Source organism: Geotrypetes seraphini, chromosome 2 (genome assembly GCF_902459505.1).
Source record: "Geotrypetes seraphini chromosome 2, aGeoSer1.1, whole genome shotgun sequence".
Classification (NCBI taxonomy): domain Eukaryota; kingdom Metazoa; phylum Chordata; class Amphibia; order Gymnophiona; family Dermophiidae; genus Geotrypetes; species Geotrypetes seraphini.
Window position 1 is genome coordinate 526,445,179 of NC_047085.1, and position 18,239 is coordinate 526,463,417.

The 18,239-nt window shown below is 43.1% G+C and overlaps 1 protein-coding gene across 5 annotated transcripts in view; it reads right to left on the reverse strand.

Moving 5' to 3' along the window:
- Positions 1 to 1,479: 1,479 nt before the first annotated feature.
- The window catches only part of LOC117354765 (gastrula zinc finger protein XlCGF52.1-like), a 36,714-nt gene continuing 19,954 nt past the window's right edge, over positions 1,480 to 18,239 (reverse strand). For 2 of the 5 annotated variants that reach the window (XM_033932720.1, XM_033932719.1), the window contains one exon: positions 1,480 to 3,050. In XM_033932720.1, coding sequence (XP_033788611.1) covers positions 2,023 to 3,050 — 1,028 coding nt within the window. In that variant the 3' untranslated portion in view covers positions 1,480 to 2,022. Of the gene's footprint in view, positions 3,051 to 8,182; positions 8,303 to 18,239 lie in introns of all 5 variants that reach the window. The other 3 variants (XM_033932718.1, XM_033932717.1, XM_033932716.1) reach the window with 3 other exon arrangements.

The window sequence follows — 18,239 nt, forward strand, 5'->3', positions numbered from 1 at the left end:
CTCAGAAAAGAGACTTGGGAGTTCTGATCGACAAGTCGATGAAGCCGTCTGCGCAAAGATTTTTGGGGACTGCTTTTGTACATCCCATCTATCTAGAATGTCTCACCTATTGCACTGAAAAAAAGAGATTATGTACTTACCCTGGAAAACTCTTTTCCAGTAAATAGGTGAGACATTCTAGACTTCCGCCCTGTTCTTCCTGCGCCTGCCTACTGTTTCAGTCTGTTTATGCTTCTCTAAGCTGATTCTTGGATGTATGTCAGTCCTTGGGGGCTGGGAAGAATACTGTTTTTTATGGGAGTGGTTTCTGAGCTCCTGTGAAGCCTTTGTTGGCGTTTTATTTTACTTCTTGAGCAGAACAGTTGTTTCTGAGCCTGTTTGCTACTGGTACCTCAACTTCATGTTGATTTGATGGCTCTTGGTGTAGGTGGAGCCCAGTAAAGTACAGCAGAGGCAAAAGGAAAAATCCAGAGTGGATTCCTTCTGCAGATGGAACATGGCCATGGGGACATTACCCATCTGTCTAGAACAGGGGTGTCTTCTAGATGGCAGTGCCAACATCTATTAGACAAAGAACTATCTAATTTTTGTAACCTAACAGGGGTCCATAATGCTCTAGGCAACAGAAAAAACCAAGTTTGCCTCATAGATGCCGACACCGTACATCTTTTCCTCCAAGACCAAATTTGTGGCCATTGAGATGCATTCATTTCATGCTTGATCTCAATACTCCAAATATCTCTTAGTCCAGTTTTTAATTTCTTTTTAGTAAATCCACTTAACACTGTGTACCACTGGGCGGCCTGGTGACCCAAGAAGTCTGTCTGGAACTTTAGATCATTTACTGTTTCATTGCCCATTTATTATGAATTTTTGGAAATCAATTTGGGACCAAATTAATCATTTATTAGATAACCCAGTGGCATTATCCTATGATACTGTGATATTTGGTATGGAAATGAGAGCAAAAAGTCAGATTTCTGCGAACAATAATAAGTTATTACTTATAATGACTGGTGTTGCCATTCAGCAAATTACATATAATTGGAAGGATTGGAGAAGATTAAATTATAACTTTTGGTGGAATTCTTTATGCCATATCTATAAAATGAAAAGGTTTATTGCATTACAACGGGGATATTTTAAGAAATTTCAGGATGTGTGGAAACCATTAACAAAGTATTGTAAGGATTGAAATTGTTTCCCTTATATTTATCATTTTAAGGTGTAGGGAGAGGGGAATATTTATTATTATTTGTTTTATATGATAATGGAATATATGGGTGGGAGGGATGGGATAAAAATCTATGTAATGTATCAATGATTGTTTGTAAGTGATGAATTTATTGTTAATGTGAAGGAATATTTTTAACACTTAATGTAATCTTGAAAATGAATAAAGAATATTAAAAAAAAAAAAAAAAAGAACAGGGGTGTCCAACCTGCGGCCCAGTGAAGTATTTTGTGTGGCCCCAGTCAAGGGTGATGCAGTGTTTTCCTTTGCTGCCCCTGGGTGTTTACCGTCTTGCCGGCTCCCTCCTTACTGCAGCGTTCGCACGTTTGTAAGGCCCCAGAAACATTTTTTTTGGCCAATGCGGCCCAGTGAAGCCAATAGGTTGGACACCCCTGGTCTAGAATGTCTCACCTATCTACTGGGAAAGAGCTTACCAGGCTAAGTACATAATCTCTTTATTTTTTTGTTGTCAATACACAGTTAAGTTGTAAAATTTGATGATAGTGTATGTGATTAAGACAGGTAGCATTGAGGACTTTAAAAAAAAAGTGTTGGACAAAGTACTGGGAACAGGTTCATTAACAAACAGCAGCTGGGAAGGCCTGGCAATACAACCTCTTAACACCAAGAACTGTAAACGAAACATAACAGATGGATCTTTCCAGTTAGGAGCTGTTGGGTATTTCTTCTATATGAATTGGATTGGCCACAGTCAGAGATGGACTATTCATCTGATCCCATTTGGTTTATTAAAGGTCTCATAGTCTGTAGGAGTTTTCAATGTCTACCTATTCATACTGGAAGGTACTGGTGGAGGTGAGAAGGTTCTGTAGAAAGGTTGTAGATAGGAGAAGGTTCTCATGGAGGCTGGAATAACAGTCAGTCTGAGAGTCCAACAGTACACTAGTCTTTGCCTCACCTTCGTTTGCCGGAGCCTCTACATGGGTCTTCCGATGCTTAACAAGATCTAATTCCTGCTGAAATTGTTCACCACACTTGCTACATAACAACTTCCTGACTTTGGCATGGGTTCTTTGATGCTGTATGAGGTTGGACTTTTTCACAAACTCCCATCCACATTCAATGCAAGTAAAAGGTTTCTCTCCTGGTGGAATTTTCTGGTGCATTAAGGGTGCTCGTGTGCGATGGACTGTAACCTGTCCACTGTTTCTGGTTTTGCCGTCCCTAGTATGGATTTTTTGATGTTTTAGAAGATCTGATTTCTGTCCAAAGCCCTTTCTACACTCAGTACAGACGAAAGGCAGTGCCCCTGTGTGAATTCTATGGTGCCTCATGAGGTCAGATTTCTGCCTGAAGCTTTTTCCACATTCAGTACAGGGAAATGGTTTTACACCTGTATGGATCCTCTGGTGTGCGATGAGGTTGGTCTTGTGAATGTAGCTTTTTGCACACTCAGTGCACTGGTATGGTCTCTCGCCTGTGTGGATCCTCGTGTGGATTTTTAGATTCTGCTTCTCACTGAAGCTCTTCCCACACTCACTGCAAGTAAACGGCGTCTCCCCTGTGTGGGTCCGTGCATGCCGCACCAATTGCAGTCGAAACGTGAAGGTCTTCCCACACTCAGCGCATTGAAATGGCTTCTCTCCTGTGTGTATCCTCTGGTGGGTGCAGAGATAGGACATCTTCTGAAAGCTCTTCCCGCAGAAACTGCAGGTGTGTGGAGATCGTTCCCCACCACACGTCCTCTGGTAGAAAGGGTCACGCCTGTCTTTCAACAGTACTATCCGTTTGGGGATCGCTGGTGCTATGATAACTTGCACAGGACTCTCTTCTTTCTTATTTTCTGGTGGATCCCCTAAAATAAGCAATGAAAACTTGATTAGTTACATGGACCAGAACATTTAGTCCAAGGAAAGCAATAACCCCAGTGTAGTTTTTGCAGGAAAGATGTGCTCACATCACTTACAACCCTCTATCAGTTGGAGATGTTGAAACTCTTTTCAGTTTGCTCTGAGTGTGTGTGTAGAAGGGCATATAGAAACATAGAAAAATGACGGCAGATAAGGGCCATAGCCCACTCTACTGATCCACCCCCCATAGTCTGTTCTCCTAGAGATCCTGCTCCTAATGACCCATCCTTAACTCCACCCTCTTAGGGACCCCACATGGGCATCCCATTTACTCTTAAAATCTGGCACGCTGGGGGCCTCGATTACCAGTACCGGAAGCTCGGTATCCTTTATTCAGCAAGGGAATAATGGCTTTTCTTTGATTATAAATTTATTCAAGACCCTTACACAGTAACAGAGTAAATGACGGCAGCTAGACCTGAATGATCCATTCAGTCAATTTGATTTAATTGTCTTTCTTTGGCATTTGTAAGACATAAACCATTGAAGACTGTAAGATTCTGCTCAGCACTATCCTCGTATTCCAAATTACTGAAGTTTCTGTCAAAGCCCTCTCCAGACCATCCTAAACCAAATTGCTATATAAGGGACACAGACTGTGCAAGTCTGCCCTGTACCAGCCTTAGTTCTACACCGCTGGAGTTGCCATCTAAGCATCATTCGAGACATAGAAACATGATGACAGATAAAGGCCAAATGGCCCATTCAGTGTGCCCACCCACAGTAACCGTTATCTCATCCTCTCTTAAGAGATCCCACGTGCCTATGCCAGGCTTTCTTGAATTCAGACAAAGTCTCTGTCTCCAACACCTCTCCAGGAGACTGTTCCACACATCTACCACCCTTCAGAGATTGTAGTAAGAGTGGATAGCATATCTGGTTTTAAGAAAGGTTTGTACACGTTAGTAAAAGAGGGGGTTTATAAGTTAATTACCTGAACAGAAAACAAAAAAAAGGGTTCCACCAAAGAGATTCCACAAGGAAAACAGCAGCGCAAACACTAAAGAAACTGTGGAATTGATGATCCTGTCAGAAGTAATTGCTGCTTTTTATGGGGCGGGCGGGAATGGAGGGAATTCCTTGCAGGGACGGAGAGGATCCTGATGGGGACGGGTGGGGACGGAGAGGATCCTGACGGGGACGGGTGGGGACGGAGAGGATCCTGACGGGGACGGGTGGGGACGGGTGGGATTTCTGTCCCCGCGCAACTCTCTAGTGCAGAGCTGTGATCAGAAATGGCTGCGCAAGTTCCCAGGGCAGTCTCGTGAAACCGTGAGAACTGGATAGCACACATTCCTCTTTTTTATCCCCAACCAATTACAACATTGGTTGGACATTTTATTTATTCAATTTTCTATACCGTTCTCCCAGGGGAGATCAGAACGGTTTACATTAATTTATTCAGGTACTCGAGTACAAAAGTTGTCCTGCGTGCTTGTACGTGGTGCGCGTGTTGTTGGACGGGGAGTTCAGAGGTCCTGCGCATGCGTCAGAAGGATGGCGGCCGGCTTGAATCAGAAGCCGGGAGGCGCTGGTGAACGGAAAAGGCATCAGCCGAAAAGGGAGGAGAGCCGCACAGGGACACCGGGGAAAGGAACGCACAGGCAGGTACCCACCCCTGGGCCACCGTAGTAAGCCTTGGTTGTGGAACGAATTGTTTCAGTTTACATTGTGGCCTATGGGGACATGTGCTTTGATATACGAGTACTTTGGATTACGAGCATGCTTCTGGAACGAATTATGCGCGTAAACCAAGGTACCACTGTATCTGTTATATGATTGTTCTGCAGGGCTCTTAAATGTTTATATTTCTGATACTGTTTCATGTTAACAGGATTCAATTTGACTGTATTTATGCTTACTTTTGTTCATTTTACTGTTGTTTCTACTGTTAATAAAATAGTTGGAAGAAAGATGGAATAAAAAAAGTACATTGGAAGAAACAATGAAGGTAAATGCAAAATCCTTATTACTATTGTGTGAGCAATGGAATCCTTTGCATATTTCTTGGTGGGGGAGAGTGCAAACAGTAAAGATGATGATTTTGCCTATAGTTTGTTACCAGTTTATTTTCAAGAGTCCTTTTACAAAAAATTAAATAATATTTTGACAAAATTTGTTTGGCTTGGGAAAAAACCAAGAATTGCTTTAGTATCGTTGCAAAAATCAATTGTGGAGGGTGGGCTAAATTTTCCAAACTTTTATAGGTACCATCAAGCTTATATATTGCGTCAAGGTATGTATTGGATCCTCCCTGAGCTTATTGATCATCAACCAGATATTTGGAACGGAATTTGGTGTCCCCTATGAGACTTCCACATGTATTAAGTATCAGATTTCATAAATATGCTAAGGACAATATAATTTTATTGGATACTTGGAAAACTATTAAATTTATTGATAAATTAACAGAGGTACCAATAATGAAATCTACTTTACAGTCCTTATGGTTAAACTCCAAGATTCAAATAGGCGGTGCTGGAATCGCTTGGAAGAATTGGATGCAGGCAAATATTAGGACATTAGATGATCTTATTTCTAATGGTAATCTGCTTGAGTTTTCACAACTGCAGCATTCATTTGGTATTTCAAACACTCAACAATATAGGTGCTTGCAGTTGAAGCAGGCTATTCAGATGGGGTTCCCTGAATGGAAAAATTTGAAAACTTATTTTAGCTTGCAAATCCTTTGCTACCAAACAGATTTAATAGGACATTAAGCTGCCCAGTGGTATAAATTGATTTCTGGATTTTTAAATAAAAAACCAAAAAATAGTCTTAGAGATATTTGGAGTATCGAGTTAAAACAGCATATTTCTGTTTCTCGTTGGCCACGAATCTGGACTTGGAGATTAAGATCTATGAGACAAACATGGTTGTTTTTATTACATAGGATTTTTTGGACTCCAGTTCGGTTGAATAAATCTAATAGATGTTGGCATTGTCATATTGATATTGGGACTTTGGACCATCTTTTATTTTTTTGTCCATTGATACTTGGCTTTTGGAAGTCGATTTGGGGCAAATTAATAATATTCTTCAATCCTCTATTCCTTTGACATATGAAGCAATAATTTTTGGAACGATTCTGCATGATAAACCCACTTTGGATAGAAATAATAGTCGCCTTTTCATGATCTTATCAGGAATAGGGGTTCAAATGATCACGTCTAATTGGAAAAATCATGATAGGATTAATTTTAGTTTTTGGTGGGCAACTGTATGTGCAACATGTAAATATGAAAAGATCATGGCAGAGCGTTTAGGGTTTGTTAAATCCTTTAAGGGGATTTGGGGTCCATTAACTAATTTTGTCAGATTATAATTAAAGTGATTCCTTTTTCTTTATGTTAGATTCCTTTACACATCCAGGGTGGGGGGGTGTATTATTTATTTAGAGGTATAAATTTCATAATATTCTATAATATTGATGAGTATAATATAATATCATTACTGTTATAGGTTAAGAAGGGATTTAAAATTTTTATTGTAATATTTCTGATGTTAATAGTGTATTTTCATATAGTTGTTGTTTTTTTTTCGATTTTTCAAATGTATACATTGTCAAGTTCAAAATATCAATAAAGAAATTAAAAAAAAAAAAAATCTATAAGTTTTATGTTTTACTCTTTGGGATCTTGCCAAGTACTTATGACCTGGGTTGGACCTGGGCTTGATTGACATTTGGTCTGTCCCATTATGCCAACTCTTTGCTCTTACGTTCTTATGTAGTTATAACTAAACCCTGGCGGCTGCTCCTCTGTGATTCTCCAGCACCTGGATAGCAATTATTCAGATCAACATCACTGCAAACACAGAGATTTTTCTAGTCTGACAGGGGTCAGTCAGATCCAGTGGGCTGTTCTCAAAACTGTCAATTTCTCCTATCTTTTTCATTGTAGCCTCTACTGTAAACCAAGTCGAGCTCTATTTGTATGGAGATGGCACAATCTATAAATCTAAGGTTTAGTTTAGTTCCAACTTAACCAAGTACAGACTGTACAGCAACTAAAGCACTTGCATTGGGGTAAGCAGTATTGCTCACCATGGTAATTAAGTGTTCATAACTGGGGCAAGATATGCCACCTGCCACATAACCTAGGCATTCAGAGCAGGATAAGTAGTGTCATTAGCCAAGATAAATATGAAGTGAAAGAATGCACAGACTGGGAGAAGGACCTTAGGGTGATAGTGTCCGAAGATCTAAAGGCAAAAAAACTGTGTGACGAGGCAGTGCCTACTGCCAGAAGGATGCTGGGCTGTATAAATAGTGGTGTAGCCAGTAGAAGAAAGAAGGTGTTGATGCCCCTGTGCTGGTCATGATGTTCAGTTTTGGAGACCATATCTGGCAAAGAACATAAGAAGACTTGAAGCGATCCAGAGGAGGGCGACAAAAATGATAGGAGGTTTGTGCCAAAAGACGAAGAAGAGAGACTGGAAGCCCTGAATATGTATACCCTAGAGGAAAGGAGGGACAATGGAGATATGATTCAGACGTTCAAATACTTGAAAGTTATTAATGTAGAACAAAATCTTTTCCAGAGAAAGGAAAATGATAAAACCAGAGGACATAATTTGAGGTTGAGGGGTGGTAAACTCAAGAGCAATGTAAGGAAATTCTACTTTACGGAGAGGGTGGTGGATGCCTGGAATGCGCTCCTGAGAGAGGTGGTGGAGAAGAAAACGGTGACAGAGTTCAAAAAAGCGTGGGATGAACACCGAGGATCTAGAATCAGAAAATAAGAGTAAATATTGAAGGACTAAGGCCAGTACTGGGCAGACTTGCACGATCTGTGTCTGTAGATGGCCTTTTGGTTGATGATGGGCTGGGGAGGAGTTCAATGGCTGGGTGGGTAGATGGGCTGGAGTGAGCTTTGATGCAGACTTCAGAAGTTGGAATCCAAGCACAGTACGGAGTAGAACTTTGGATTCTTGCCCAGAAATAGCTAAGAAAAATAAAATTTAATTTGAATCAGGATGGACCATTTGAGTTTATCTGCCGTCATCCACTATGTTACTATGTTACTCAGCAAACTGATAACTAAGCAGGAGATAACCCATTTGGGCCCCTGTTTACCTTTGCAGGAGAGGGTAGTACCAGTGATCCAGTGTAAGATTTGCTGCTCCTCTATGTAGGGCACCTTCATGTGATCAATGCTCAAGGTGACATCTGGATCCTTCTGGGCAGGACCTGTGTCTGGCAGAAAAGCACACAACACAAGACTTCAGAGGTCTCTAGAATAAACTTTTCAGGTACCACAAATTACATATAGATGTTAGTCTGTCCAATCAGTTTAAAATACGTCAGCAGTTATCACGTGATTTAATGAAAAGTTCGGGCGTTCAGTTTGCTGCATTGAAAGCGTTTGCTAGCGGTTGTACCGCCATGAAGTATTGTGCGGGACTCTTATCCAATATGAGGCAGTTCACTGTTAAGAAGTTGAAAGAATTTGGAACATTTTGAGTGTAGAATTTGGATTTGTGTTGATATGTTGCTGCTTCTTCTAGAGTGCTATAAATATCTTCCTCTTGACAAAGCTGTGTCATACAATTACCGGAGACCACATACTGTGTCGAGGAAGTTTTTGGATTTTGACAAGATGAACTGTGTGGATTGTTTGAACTGATGAACTATGATTGTGATTTTTGAACTTTGGTTTTTGTTTTTGATGTGACTTGGGAGCTCTAAGCACTTTTGGATTCGCAGCTGAGCCCAGGACGTAACAACTATTCCAGCAGAGATAAGTACTCCTCTGCTCTTATTTAAACCATCATATTTATTAGTAGGGAGGGAGGAGTGCAATAATGATTTAAGCCTGAACTGGTAGAGTCCTATCCTCACATATCTTATAACTTGCACTGGCTTTCACTGAGCACAATTAATTATTTATTTTAAAAAAAATTCTTTATAGTATTTAAAATTAGAAATTCTCTTTTTGAAGAAGTTTTATCTAACTTCCCGATATATGTCCTTTTAATATCAAGAATCAACAATTTTCGAGCAAGGCCCACCCATTCCTGGACTTATTTGTACAGTAGTCAATTTTATATCCTTATGGTTGGAAGATGTGGTGCCCCTTCTGTTCTGATGCTGGTAATTTTCATTCTTACAGATAAACTTCTTTGTTTTGTGATACTCAGCAGATGTTTACTAGTTTCTAGGACAAAGATGAGTTTCGCATGAAACTCTTGCTTATTTTAGCAGCGAGAGAAATCATGTGAGAGCTAACAGTTTGTTCAGGGTATTTTCAGGCCTATAATATGCATTGTCTTATGTCTGTTAATCTGGGGTTCTCAGGGGTCTCTGTCTTCACCTCCTGTTTCATGAAGGTCTTAAGTCTTCACCTGTATACACACCTGTACAGGTCTTTCTCCACCCCTTCCTCAAGAACTGTCTCTTCTATTTCTAGGGTGCTAGAGAGAAGGCTTCCGGTTCAGGCGCAGGACGCGTGTAGCAGCCTTTTCCCACGGCTTTGTGCACTGCAGCACTCAAAAAGCCGACCCGAAGACGCCGCATTGATTGCAACATGGATTGGCAGCTGAAGAACACTGTCTTGGGCCTGATGGACGTGCTGGTCCTATGGACCGGCAGAAAATTTCTGCAGACCGGCGGTTGAAGAACACTGCTCTAGAGGGTTCTGCTGCCCCCTTCAGTTTTTTCACATGAGCCAGAAGGTGTCTTTCTGATCTGCTCTATATATTTATTATTTTCAGTATTTTTTGCAACTGTCGGTGAACCAAAGCTCCCCAGTGAGGGGACAACTCTGCCTGCATGAAGAAGAAGCAGACTTGGGTCTGCAGCCAACATGTTAATCCCTTGGGGACCTGTTTGGCCAGCCTGCAGAAACTATTGTGGAGCTCAGGATCTGTACCCCTAGTACCTTAGCTTGCCTACTGAATCCCAGGGGCTTGAGCACAGGCTGTCAGGCATCCACAGGGGGCTCAGTGGGGCTCTTCAGGGTGCCGGCTGCAATTACCCATTTTGTTTGTGCAGTTCTGTGAGAGTTGAGGATCAGTCCGACTTCAGTCTGACTGGCAGCCCGAAGATCTCAGTGTTTGAAGGACTGGCTGATTGAGGCAGGGATTCTTCTCCCATACCCATCTGCTTCTTAGATATGAGGCAGGCTGCAGCACCTTCAAAGCACATGTCACAGTGAGTAAGGCTATTATAGCCTATTGGTAAAATTGGGAGGGGGAGGGAGGTCTGAAAAACTTGTTTTTGAAGGTTTATGCCACATCCCCTAGGGCAGGGGTGCCCAAAAATTTGACCACAATCAGCCAGTAGATAGACTTGCGTTGCCTTTGCGTTCTGTTCTCCCTGCTTCCCCGACGCCAGGCCAGGCGCATACAAGCGCTGTCCCACAGCCTTTCCTCTGACGTCAGTGAGATAATTCTGGGCCAGCCAATCGCTGCCTGGCTGGCCCAGAACTTCCTCGGGGGAGGGAGGAAGGCTTGTGGGCCTGAAGCTTGTACACATCTGGCCTGGCATCAGGGAAGCAGGGAGAAATCGGCGGCGGTGGCTTTGGGGGACAGGGAGAGAGACTTTGGAGGGCAGGGAGAGAGAAAGAAAGACAGAAAGAAAGGGGTGCAGGGAGAAAGAGAGAAAGAAAGGAGGGGGCAGGGAGAGAGGAAGAAAAAAATTGGATTCATGGAGGGACAGAGAGAGATGTTGGTTGGGGAATGGAATGAGGTCTGGATGAGAAGTATGCAGGAGGCAGAAAAAAAAGAAATATTGGATGTACAGTCAGAAGAAGGAAGTGCAACCAGAAACTCATAAAATCACCAGACAGCAAAGGTAGGAAAAATGATTTTATTTTAAATTTAGTGATCAAAATGTGTACAAATTTAAATCTGCTGTCTATATTTTATACTTTGGCCCCCTTTTACTAAACCGCGATAGCAGTTTTTAGCGCAGGGAGCCTATGCGCATCAGGAGCAGCGCGGGGCATTCAGCGCAGCTCCATGTGCTAAAAACCACTATCGCGATTTAGTAAAAGGGGAGCGGGTATATTTGTCTATTTTTGTATAGTTGTTACTGCATACAGTGTGCTTTGTGGGCTTTTTTTTATTTTATTGTTGGTAGATCATTTTGACTTGGTCATTTTAAAAGTAGCTCGCAAGCCAAAAAAATGTGGGCACCCCTGTCGTAGGGTCTTCCACCTCTAAAATCCTCTTTTCTGAGCCATTTTTTGGCACGAAAATGCTGCCACTGCGGCCATCTTGGATTTCCCAAATGTTTTTCAAAGTTCTCCAGATCCTTCAAATCACTTCATTGTACCTCAAAACTGGCAGAGATCTCAGGCTCTTTTGCCCCTAATTCATGCCAGATTTGCACTGGATGGATGCCAGAAGAGCGCCCTTGTGCCATGTGCCGCACAGCACGTGAAGGGAAGGCAGGAGCATTGGGCTTAGCCTCCCATTTGGTCTCTAGGGCTGAGGAACCTCAGGGGGCCTGTCTACCTTGAGTAAATTCCAAACAGAACCCAGGAACAGCGTCATACCTAAGCATGAGAGTCTGGAAGCTACGGAGCCCAAGAAATGTAAAGTGGAGTTACCTAAAGGGGACTCGGTGATGCCTAGTAAGGAGTTGCGCAAGGAGGCTTGGGCTCACAGGACACATCAGTCATTAGCAGCAGCTGACAGGGACTCGGAGGGCAAGGAATCAGTCTGTATGCCCTTTCTGTCACAGAGCGGGAGATACAGGGTCACAAACAAGAAGAAGTGGTGGCCCTCGACCAAGGGGAAGATCCCACAGTATGCTGGCTGTTCAAGCCTTCAGCACTATTAGAGCTCATTACTGATTCCCAGGAGGCACCTTCCATTCAGTGTTCTATCTTGAGAGGAGTGAGAGCGCAGCCCACGTCTTTTCCCTGGCATCCTGATATGAGTGTTTTAGACATGGAGCTCTGGGATGCTCCTGAAGACTCTTTAAAGGTAGCAAAGCAATGACTAGGCTGTATCCTGTGGCACAGTAATGTGAACAGATGTTTGCTTAGCCTAAGGTAGATTCCTTGGTTGCTCAGTTGACTAAGCGCACATCCCTACCAAGTGGAGGAGGCATATTATTAAAGGATACGCAGGATCACAGAGTGGATGTGGTCCTAAAGAGTCAGTTTGAAGCTTTACATTACATTAGTGATTTCTATTCCGCCAATACCTTGCGGTTCAAGGCGGATTACAAAAGAAGTTATCTGGCCATTTCCAGAGGAATTGAAGACAAGAGCAAGATGTTTCAGAGAATTGGGAAGAGTCTTGCGGTGTTAGTTTGTCTTCAAGGATTTCTTGAATAGCAAGGTTTTTATTTCTTTTCTGAATAATTTGTAGTCTGGGGTTGTTTTGAGTAAATTGGAGAGTTGGTGGTCCAGTTTTGCTGCTTGTGTGGCTAGAAGGCCATCGTACAGTATCAAAGCAGCTGCAGCAGCCTCTTGTGGCATACGTTTGTCATACCAAGATGTGTGGGCTCACCCTGACAGAGGATGAGCCTTTGCTCCTGCTTATTTGTATTTATTTATACCCCGGTTATCTTAGTAATACTAGTATATCTAAAATGGTGGAAGTGGGTAAATAAATAATCATAAATATAAATGCTCCACTTTCTGGATTGGTAGAGCACAAATGATCAGACCTCCAGTGGCGTACCAATGGGGGGGGATGTCCGCCCCGGGTGTACGGCCCAAGGGGGTGCACAGCTAGCCACTCACCGGGGAATAGGCTGCCGCCGAGGAAAGGCTGCCATTGTCGTCATCACAAACAAGCCGGCGCCGAGTTCTCCCTCCCTGCTGCTCTTCCCCGCGAGCCGACCAACTCTAGCTGTCCGACGTCAATTCTGACGTCAGAGAGGACGTTCAGGGCCAGCCAATTGGAACGTCCTCCATTAGAATTGACGTCGGGCAGAGAGTTGGTCGGCTCGCGGGGAAGACAAGCAGGGCGAACTCGGCGCCAGCCTGTTTCTGATGGCCAGTGGCAGCCTTTCCCCGGTGGCGGTGGCAGCAGCATATTTCCAAATGGCGGTGGCATGGGGGAGGGCAGGGAGAAATAAAGAAAGGGAGGGGAGAGACAGGGAGCCAGAAAGAAAGAAAGGGAGGGGACAGGGATCCAGTAAGAAAGAAAGGGGGCAGGGTGAAAGAAAGAAAAAAAATGGGGCATGGGGAGAGATAGAGAAAGAAAGGGGGCATGGAGAGAGAAAGAAAGAAGGGGGCAGGTGAAAGAAAAAAATGGGGCATGGGGAGAGATAGAGAAAGAAAGGGGGCATGGAGAGAGAAAGAAAGAAGGGGGCAGGTGAAAGAAAGAAATGGGGCACTGAGAGAGATAGAAAGACAGACAGAGAAAGAAAGGGGGCATGGAGAGAGAAAGAAGGGGGCAGGGTGAAAGAAATAAAGAAATGGGGCATGGAGAGAGAGAGAAAGACAGAAAGAAAGAGGGCATGGAGAGAGAAAGAAAGAAGGGAGCAGGGTGAAAGAAAGAAAGAAATGAGGCACGGAGTTTGGATAGATTGTTTACTCGTGGCTAAGCAAGCTATCCAAACTGTGTGGGAAAGTGAAAGTCGATAAACCCTGAAAAAAGGGTCCCATAGCATGAAACGTTGGCTATTGTTTAAAATATCACTTGTAACTTCACAGCACAATTTCATATCTCAATCCTGCATTAAAACTGAATAGGGGTAATCGTACATTCTCCTCAGAAGTTGGGTGGAGGAGGTCTGAGAATTTGTGCTCTACCAAGATAAACCTGAGGCTTTTCTTCCGTTGAGAAAGTGCTCTCAATCCAGAAAGTGGAGCATTTATATTTATGATTATTTATTTATACTTCGCTTTTCCCAAGGTGGGTCACAATAGAGTACACACACAAACAGAATCACATACAGTACAACAAATTGAACGTGAATAAAACATAATAGTGATCATGTAAAGCCTCCTAAAATTACAAAGAGCCACCAGCGCCTCGCATAAAAAAACTATAAATCAAATCCCATAGTTCATCTTACAGAAGAAGTGTTTCTTCAGCATTTTCTTAAAACTACTCAAACACGTTTGCTGTCGTAAATATCCCGTAAGCTTATTCCACTCCCAGGGACCCACACACGAAAATTTGCGAGCTCTAGACGCAGCTATTTCACTATCGGAATGTGTAGATCATCGTGAGTCACTGAGCACAACATGCGCTGTGGTTCTTATGGCAGATGTTTTGGTGCATTCAGTCACATGATCACTCTTTCTTAATCAAAACAAAATTTGAACAACCGCATTCTGGGCTACCTGCAGCGCTCTCAGTGCTGACGCAGGTATCTCCCAGAAGCACCAAAATGCATTAGTCTAAGCAAGATTACCAGACTCTGCAAGACAGTCCTAAACATAGAGGCAGACAAATATGGCCGCACACTTTTAAAAATATCTAACATACATAACCCCTGAACGTCGGATAAGAATCTAGTAAAACCCCTAACTACGAGGGTCATTTCATAAATAATGCACACTATTTTTTTTTTCATTTACATGTTTTTTGGTGTTTTTTTCAAGTATTTCTTTACAATCCTGCTTTGCAATGACCAAGTCCCAACGTCTGGGAAGCTTCATTATTCCATCCAAGACACTGTTTTGGTTCAGTTGCCGAATGGTTCAGGTACCAGCGGAAGATGCAAAACGATGTCCACGCATAGGTTGTTTCAACTTTGGAAAAAGGTTGAAGCCTGGTGGACTCGTGTCTGGACTATAGGGATGGAATAATGAAGCTTCCCAGACTCAGTCATTGCAAAGCAGGGAGACTATATTGAAGGATTGTAAAGAATTTCTTGAAAAAAATTAAAACATGTAAATTTGAAAAAATAGTGTGCATTATTTATGAAATGACCCTCGTATTTTACCTCCGTGGATATTGCCTAATTGGTCGATTTTATCAGAAAGAGCATATCCCAATGAACGAAGAAAACATATAACTTTCGTTTTCTGAACACTCAATCTCAATCTGTTACAATTCATCCAACTATTAATCTCTGCCTTCACTCTCTGCAGCCGCTGAACTGCCTTTCCAAAGTCCCCATCAATAGGGAGCATAAACTGAACATCATCCGCATAAAGCCGATACGAGACCTGCATAGACCGCAGCAGTCTACAAAGGGGGATGAGATAGAGATTAAACAAAACAACTGACAGGACTGAGCCCTGCGGCACACCCGTTGTAACTTTCCGCCAGTAGGACAATATACCTTCCACTAAAACTTCTTGATGCCTATTCTGCAAGAAGGCGGAGAATCATTTTAAAACTATTCTTCCAATTCCACAACCTTTCAGTCTATCAAGAAAAATAATATGATCCAACATGTCAATATTGCCAGATACTCTTTCCCATTGTCAAGACCACTTTGTAGTTCATCCAGCAATGACACCAGTAGAGTAAGAGCGTACTGGCAATCATCTAAAATTCCATGGTCCTGGAGATACTTATCCAGTTGCAAATACACAAGTCTCTCCAGAACCTTCCCCAAAAAGGGCAGTGAAGCTACAGGACAGAAATTACTGATCCAAGTTTCTCACCCTCTTGCAACCTCAAGTTCATCATTAGTGTCACACTCAGTGCAATCCTACTATCCCAAACTCCTCAACACTTGTACAGGACAAATGTCAGCAGTGGAAATCGATGGGTGACGAGCACCTATAATCTCACCAACAGACCATAACTCCAGCAGTTCAAACGTATCCCACCTTAGAACCACCCCAAAATCCACCCTCCAGTCTGATGTATTTGCAGGTATTGTCTGCACAATCAGCGCAACCTTTCTTAAAAAGAACAGATTGAGTTCATCGTCAGAAAATGCCTAATGGTGCCTATAAAATTGGCATCGGAATTACGCCTCCGTAGGCCTAACATCATTGAAGGCGTGGCTAACACCGGAGCTGCGTCAGGTGGCCTACAGCACCCTATGGAGGCGTGATTCACGACAAAGATAGGCCTGTAAAATCCTTATTTTTCCTGGAGCACAATTTTGTATACGGTGCTGTCGTGTCATTGACATGCGATTGGCGGCCGCCGATATCAGGCCTGAATGTCTTCTCATACCTCTGTTCTAGATTCACATGACTTGGAAAGGTGTTGCATTACTTGTCAAATCTCTGGTAGGGACAGGAGTCGTACCATTAATGCACTTCATCAAAGATCTCCCAAAATATTCAAGTAAACAGTGTCCAAATGCATGAAATTCTGTCCCACTGATGCTAATAGTGCCAATAAAGACTGGGTCCAACTCTTACTATAATTAAAGATGGCGAAGGAGAGGGAAACAATGCAACAGTTGGTAGCAGCAGGGAGCTACCATACCACGTGACGTGTCTCAACTGTTTTGCCTGCATGAATGCTTTTAAAAATATTTTTGGTACTGCCCAGGGAGGGAGTAAGAAGTACTGTTGCTGCAGCAGGCAGGGCTGGATTAACCAATAGGCCAAGTAGGCTCGTGCCTAGGGCCCGAAATGGTCAGGGGGGCCTGATGGAGGGCATCCATGAAGGAGTGCATCCTCCAGCATCGATCGACAACATGGGCCCCTCCCCGATCAGCAAAGCGGCCCCCCTCAACGGAAAGTAAGACAAGCAAGCAACGCAGGTAAGAAAGGCAACGGGAACTGTAATTGTGCAAGCAGTGCTGCTTGCCCAAAGCTTCCATCTGACGCAGCTTCCTGTTTCCGCCTGTGTGTATGGTGGGGTGGGGCAGGGCAGGGGGCCAAGTGTACTTGTGGGCCTAGGGGCCCTCAATGAATTAATCCTGCCTTGGCAGTAGGGGGGAGGGTAGAGGCCAGTCAGAGTAGAAAGAAGCACCACTCAACAGTTGGAAGTGGTGCTGGTATGCTGAAAGCTGCCATTCCGCTGCTCCTGTGCATTTTAGCTGGTGGGGGAAGGGAAGCATCAGCATGGTGGTGACAGTGGGGTGGGGGAGGAGAAAAAGAGGCAACTAGTGCACAGAGAGCTGCTATCCCAACTCCTGGGTCCTGCTCATCTTACCTGCTTGAATTGTGGTGGTAGGATAGGACTCAAGGACAGGGAGGGAGTTTTGTTGCAGCAGAAGGGCAAGTAAGGGGGAGAAGAGCTCTGTGCACAAGCAACAGACGGCTGGAAGAGAGAGTGCAGAGGATGGACTAGAGGCCACACAGGGCAATGGAAGCCTTACTTTCTCCGATGCTGTTCTCCTTTCATTATTTTATTCAACAACAACGCTTTATTGAAAAATCTCTACCGCTTGTCCTCCTCAGCCCTCTTACACTATTGGCCAATCTCCTATAAAAAACCTGCAATGGTACAATGGCGCTTACTGTTAAAGTGTTATCGAGAGCATTTTGGCTTCCTAGACCATGGGATGATCTTCCAAGGGCTGTTGAGCAGGGATGGTGTGCATCTATCAAAGAAGAGAAGAAGTGCCTTTGCCGGCAGGCTGATTAATCTACTGAAGAGGGCTTCAAACTAGAAGTGATGGGGCAGGGTGATCAAAGCTCTCAGGTAGGTAAATCACTTTATACTTCTACACCAGTGGTCTCAAACTCAAACCCTTTGCGGGGCCACATTTTGGATTTGTCGGTACTTGGAGGGCCGCAGAAAAAATAGTTAATGTCTTATTAAAGAAATGGCAACTTTGCATGAGGTAAAACTCTTTATAGTTTATAAATCTTTCCTTTAACAGTTAAAGGAAAGATTTATAAACTATAGAGTTTTACCTTATGCAAAATTGTCATTAACTATTTTTTCTGCAGCCCTCACATTTAAAGTTTAATATCTTTCCTTTCTCAAAACTGACACATTTCAATCACTATATTGAAAATAAAATCATTTTCCCTACCTTTGTTGTCTGGTGACTTTATTTTTCTGTGCATTTAACTATGTTTCCAGGGTCTTCTTGTCCTTTGACTGGTTTTCTCTCCGTCTTCACTTTCTGCCTTGCATCCATCTTTGGCATTAACTTAATATTCATTTTTTCTGCTTTCTTTTCAAAATCTACGTTTCCATGTCTTACCTTCCCTTCTATCTCTCTCTTCTTCTGTCTCTATTTCCATGGTCTGATATCTCTTTCTTTCCTTTCTCTCCCTCCCTCCTTCCTTCCTTTCCCCTGGTCTGGCATCTGTCTCCTTCCCTCCCCCAACTTTTTATTTATTTCACCC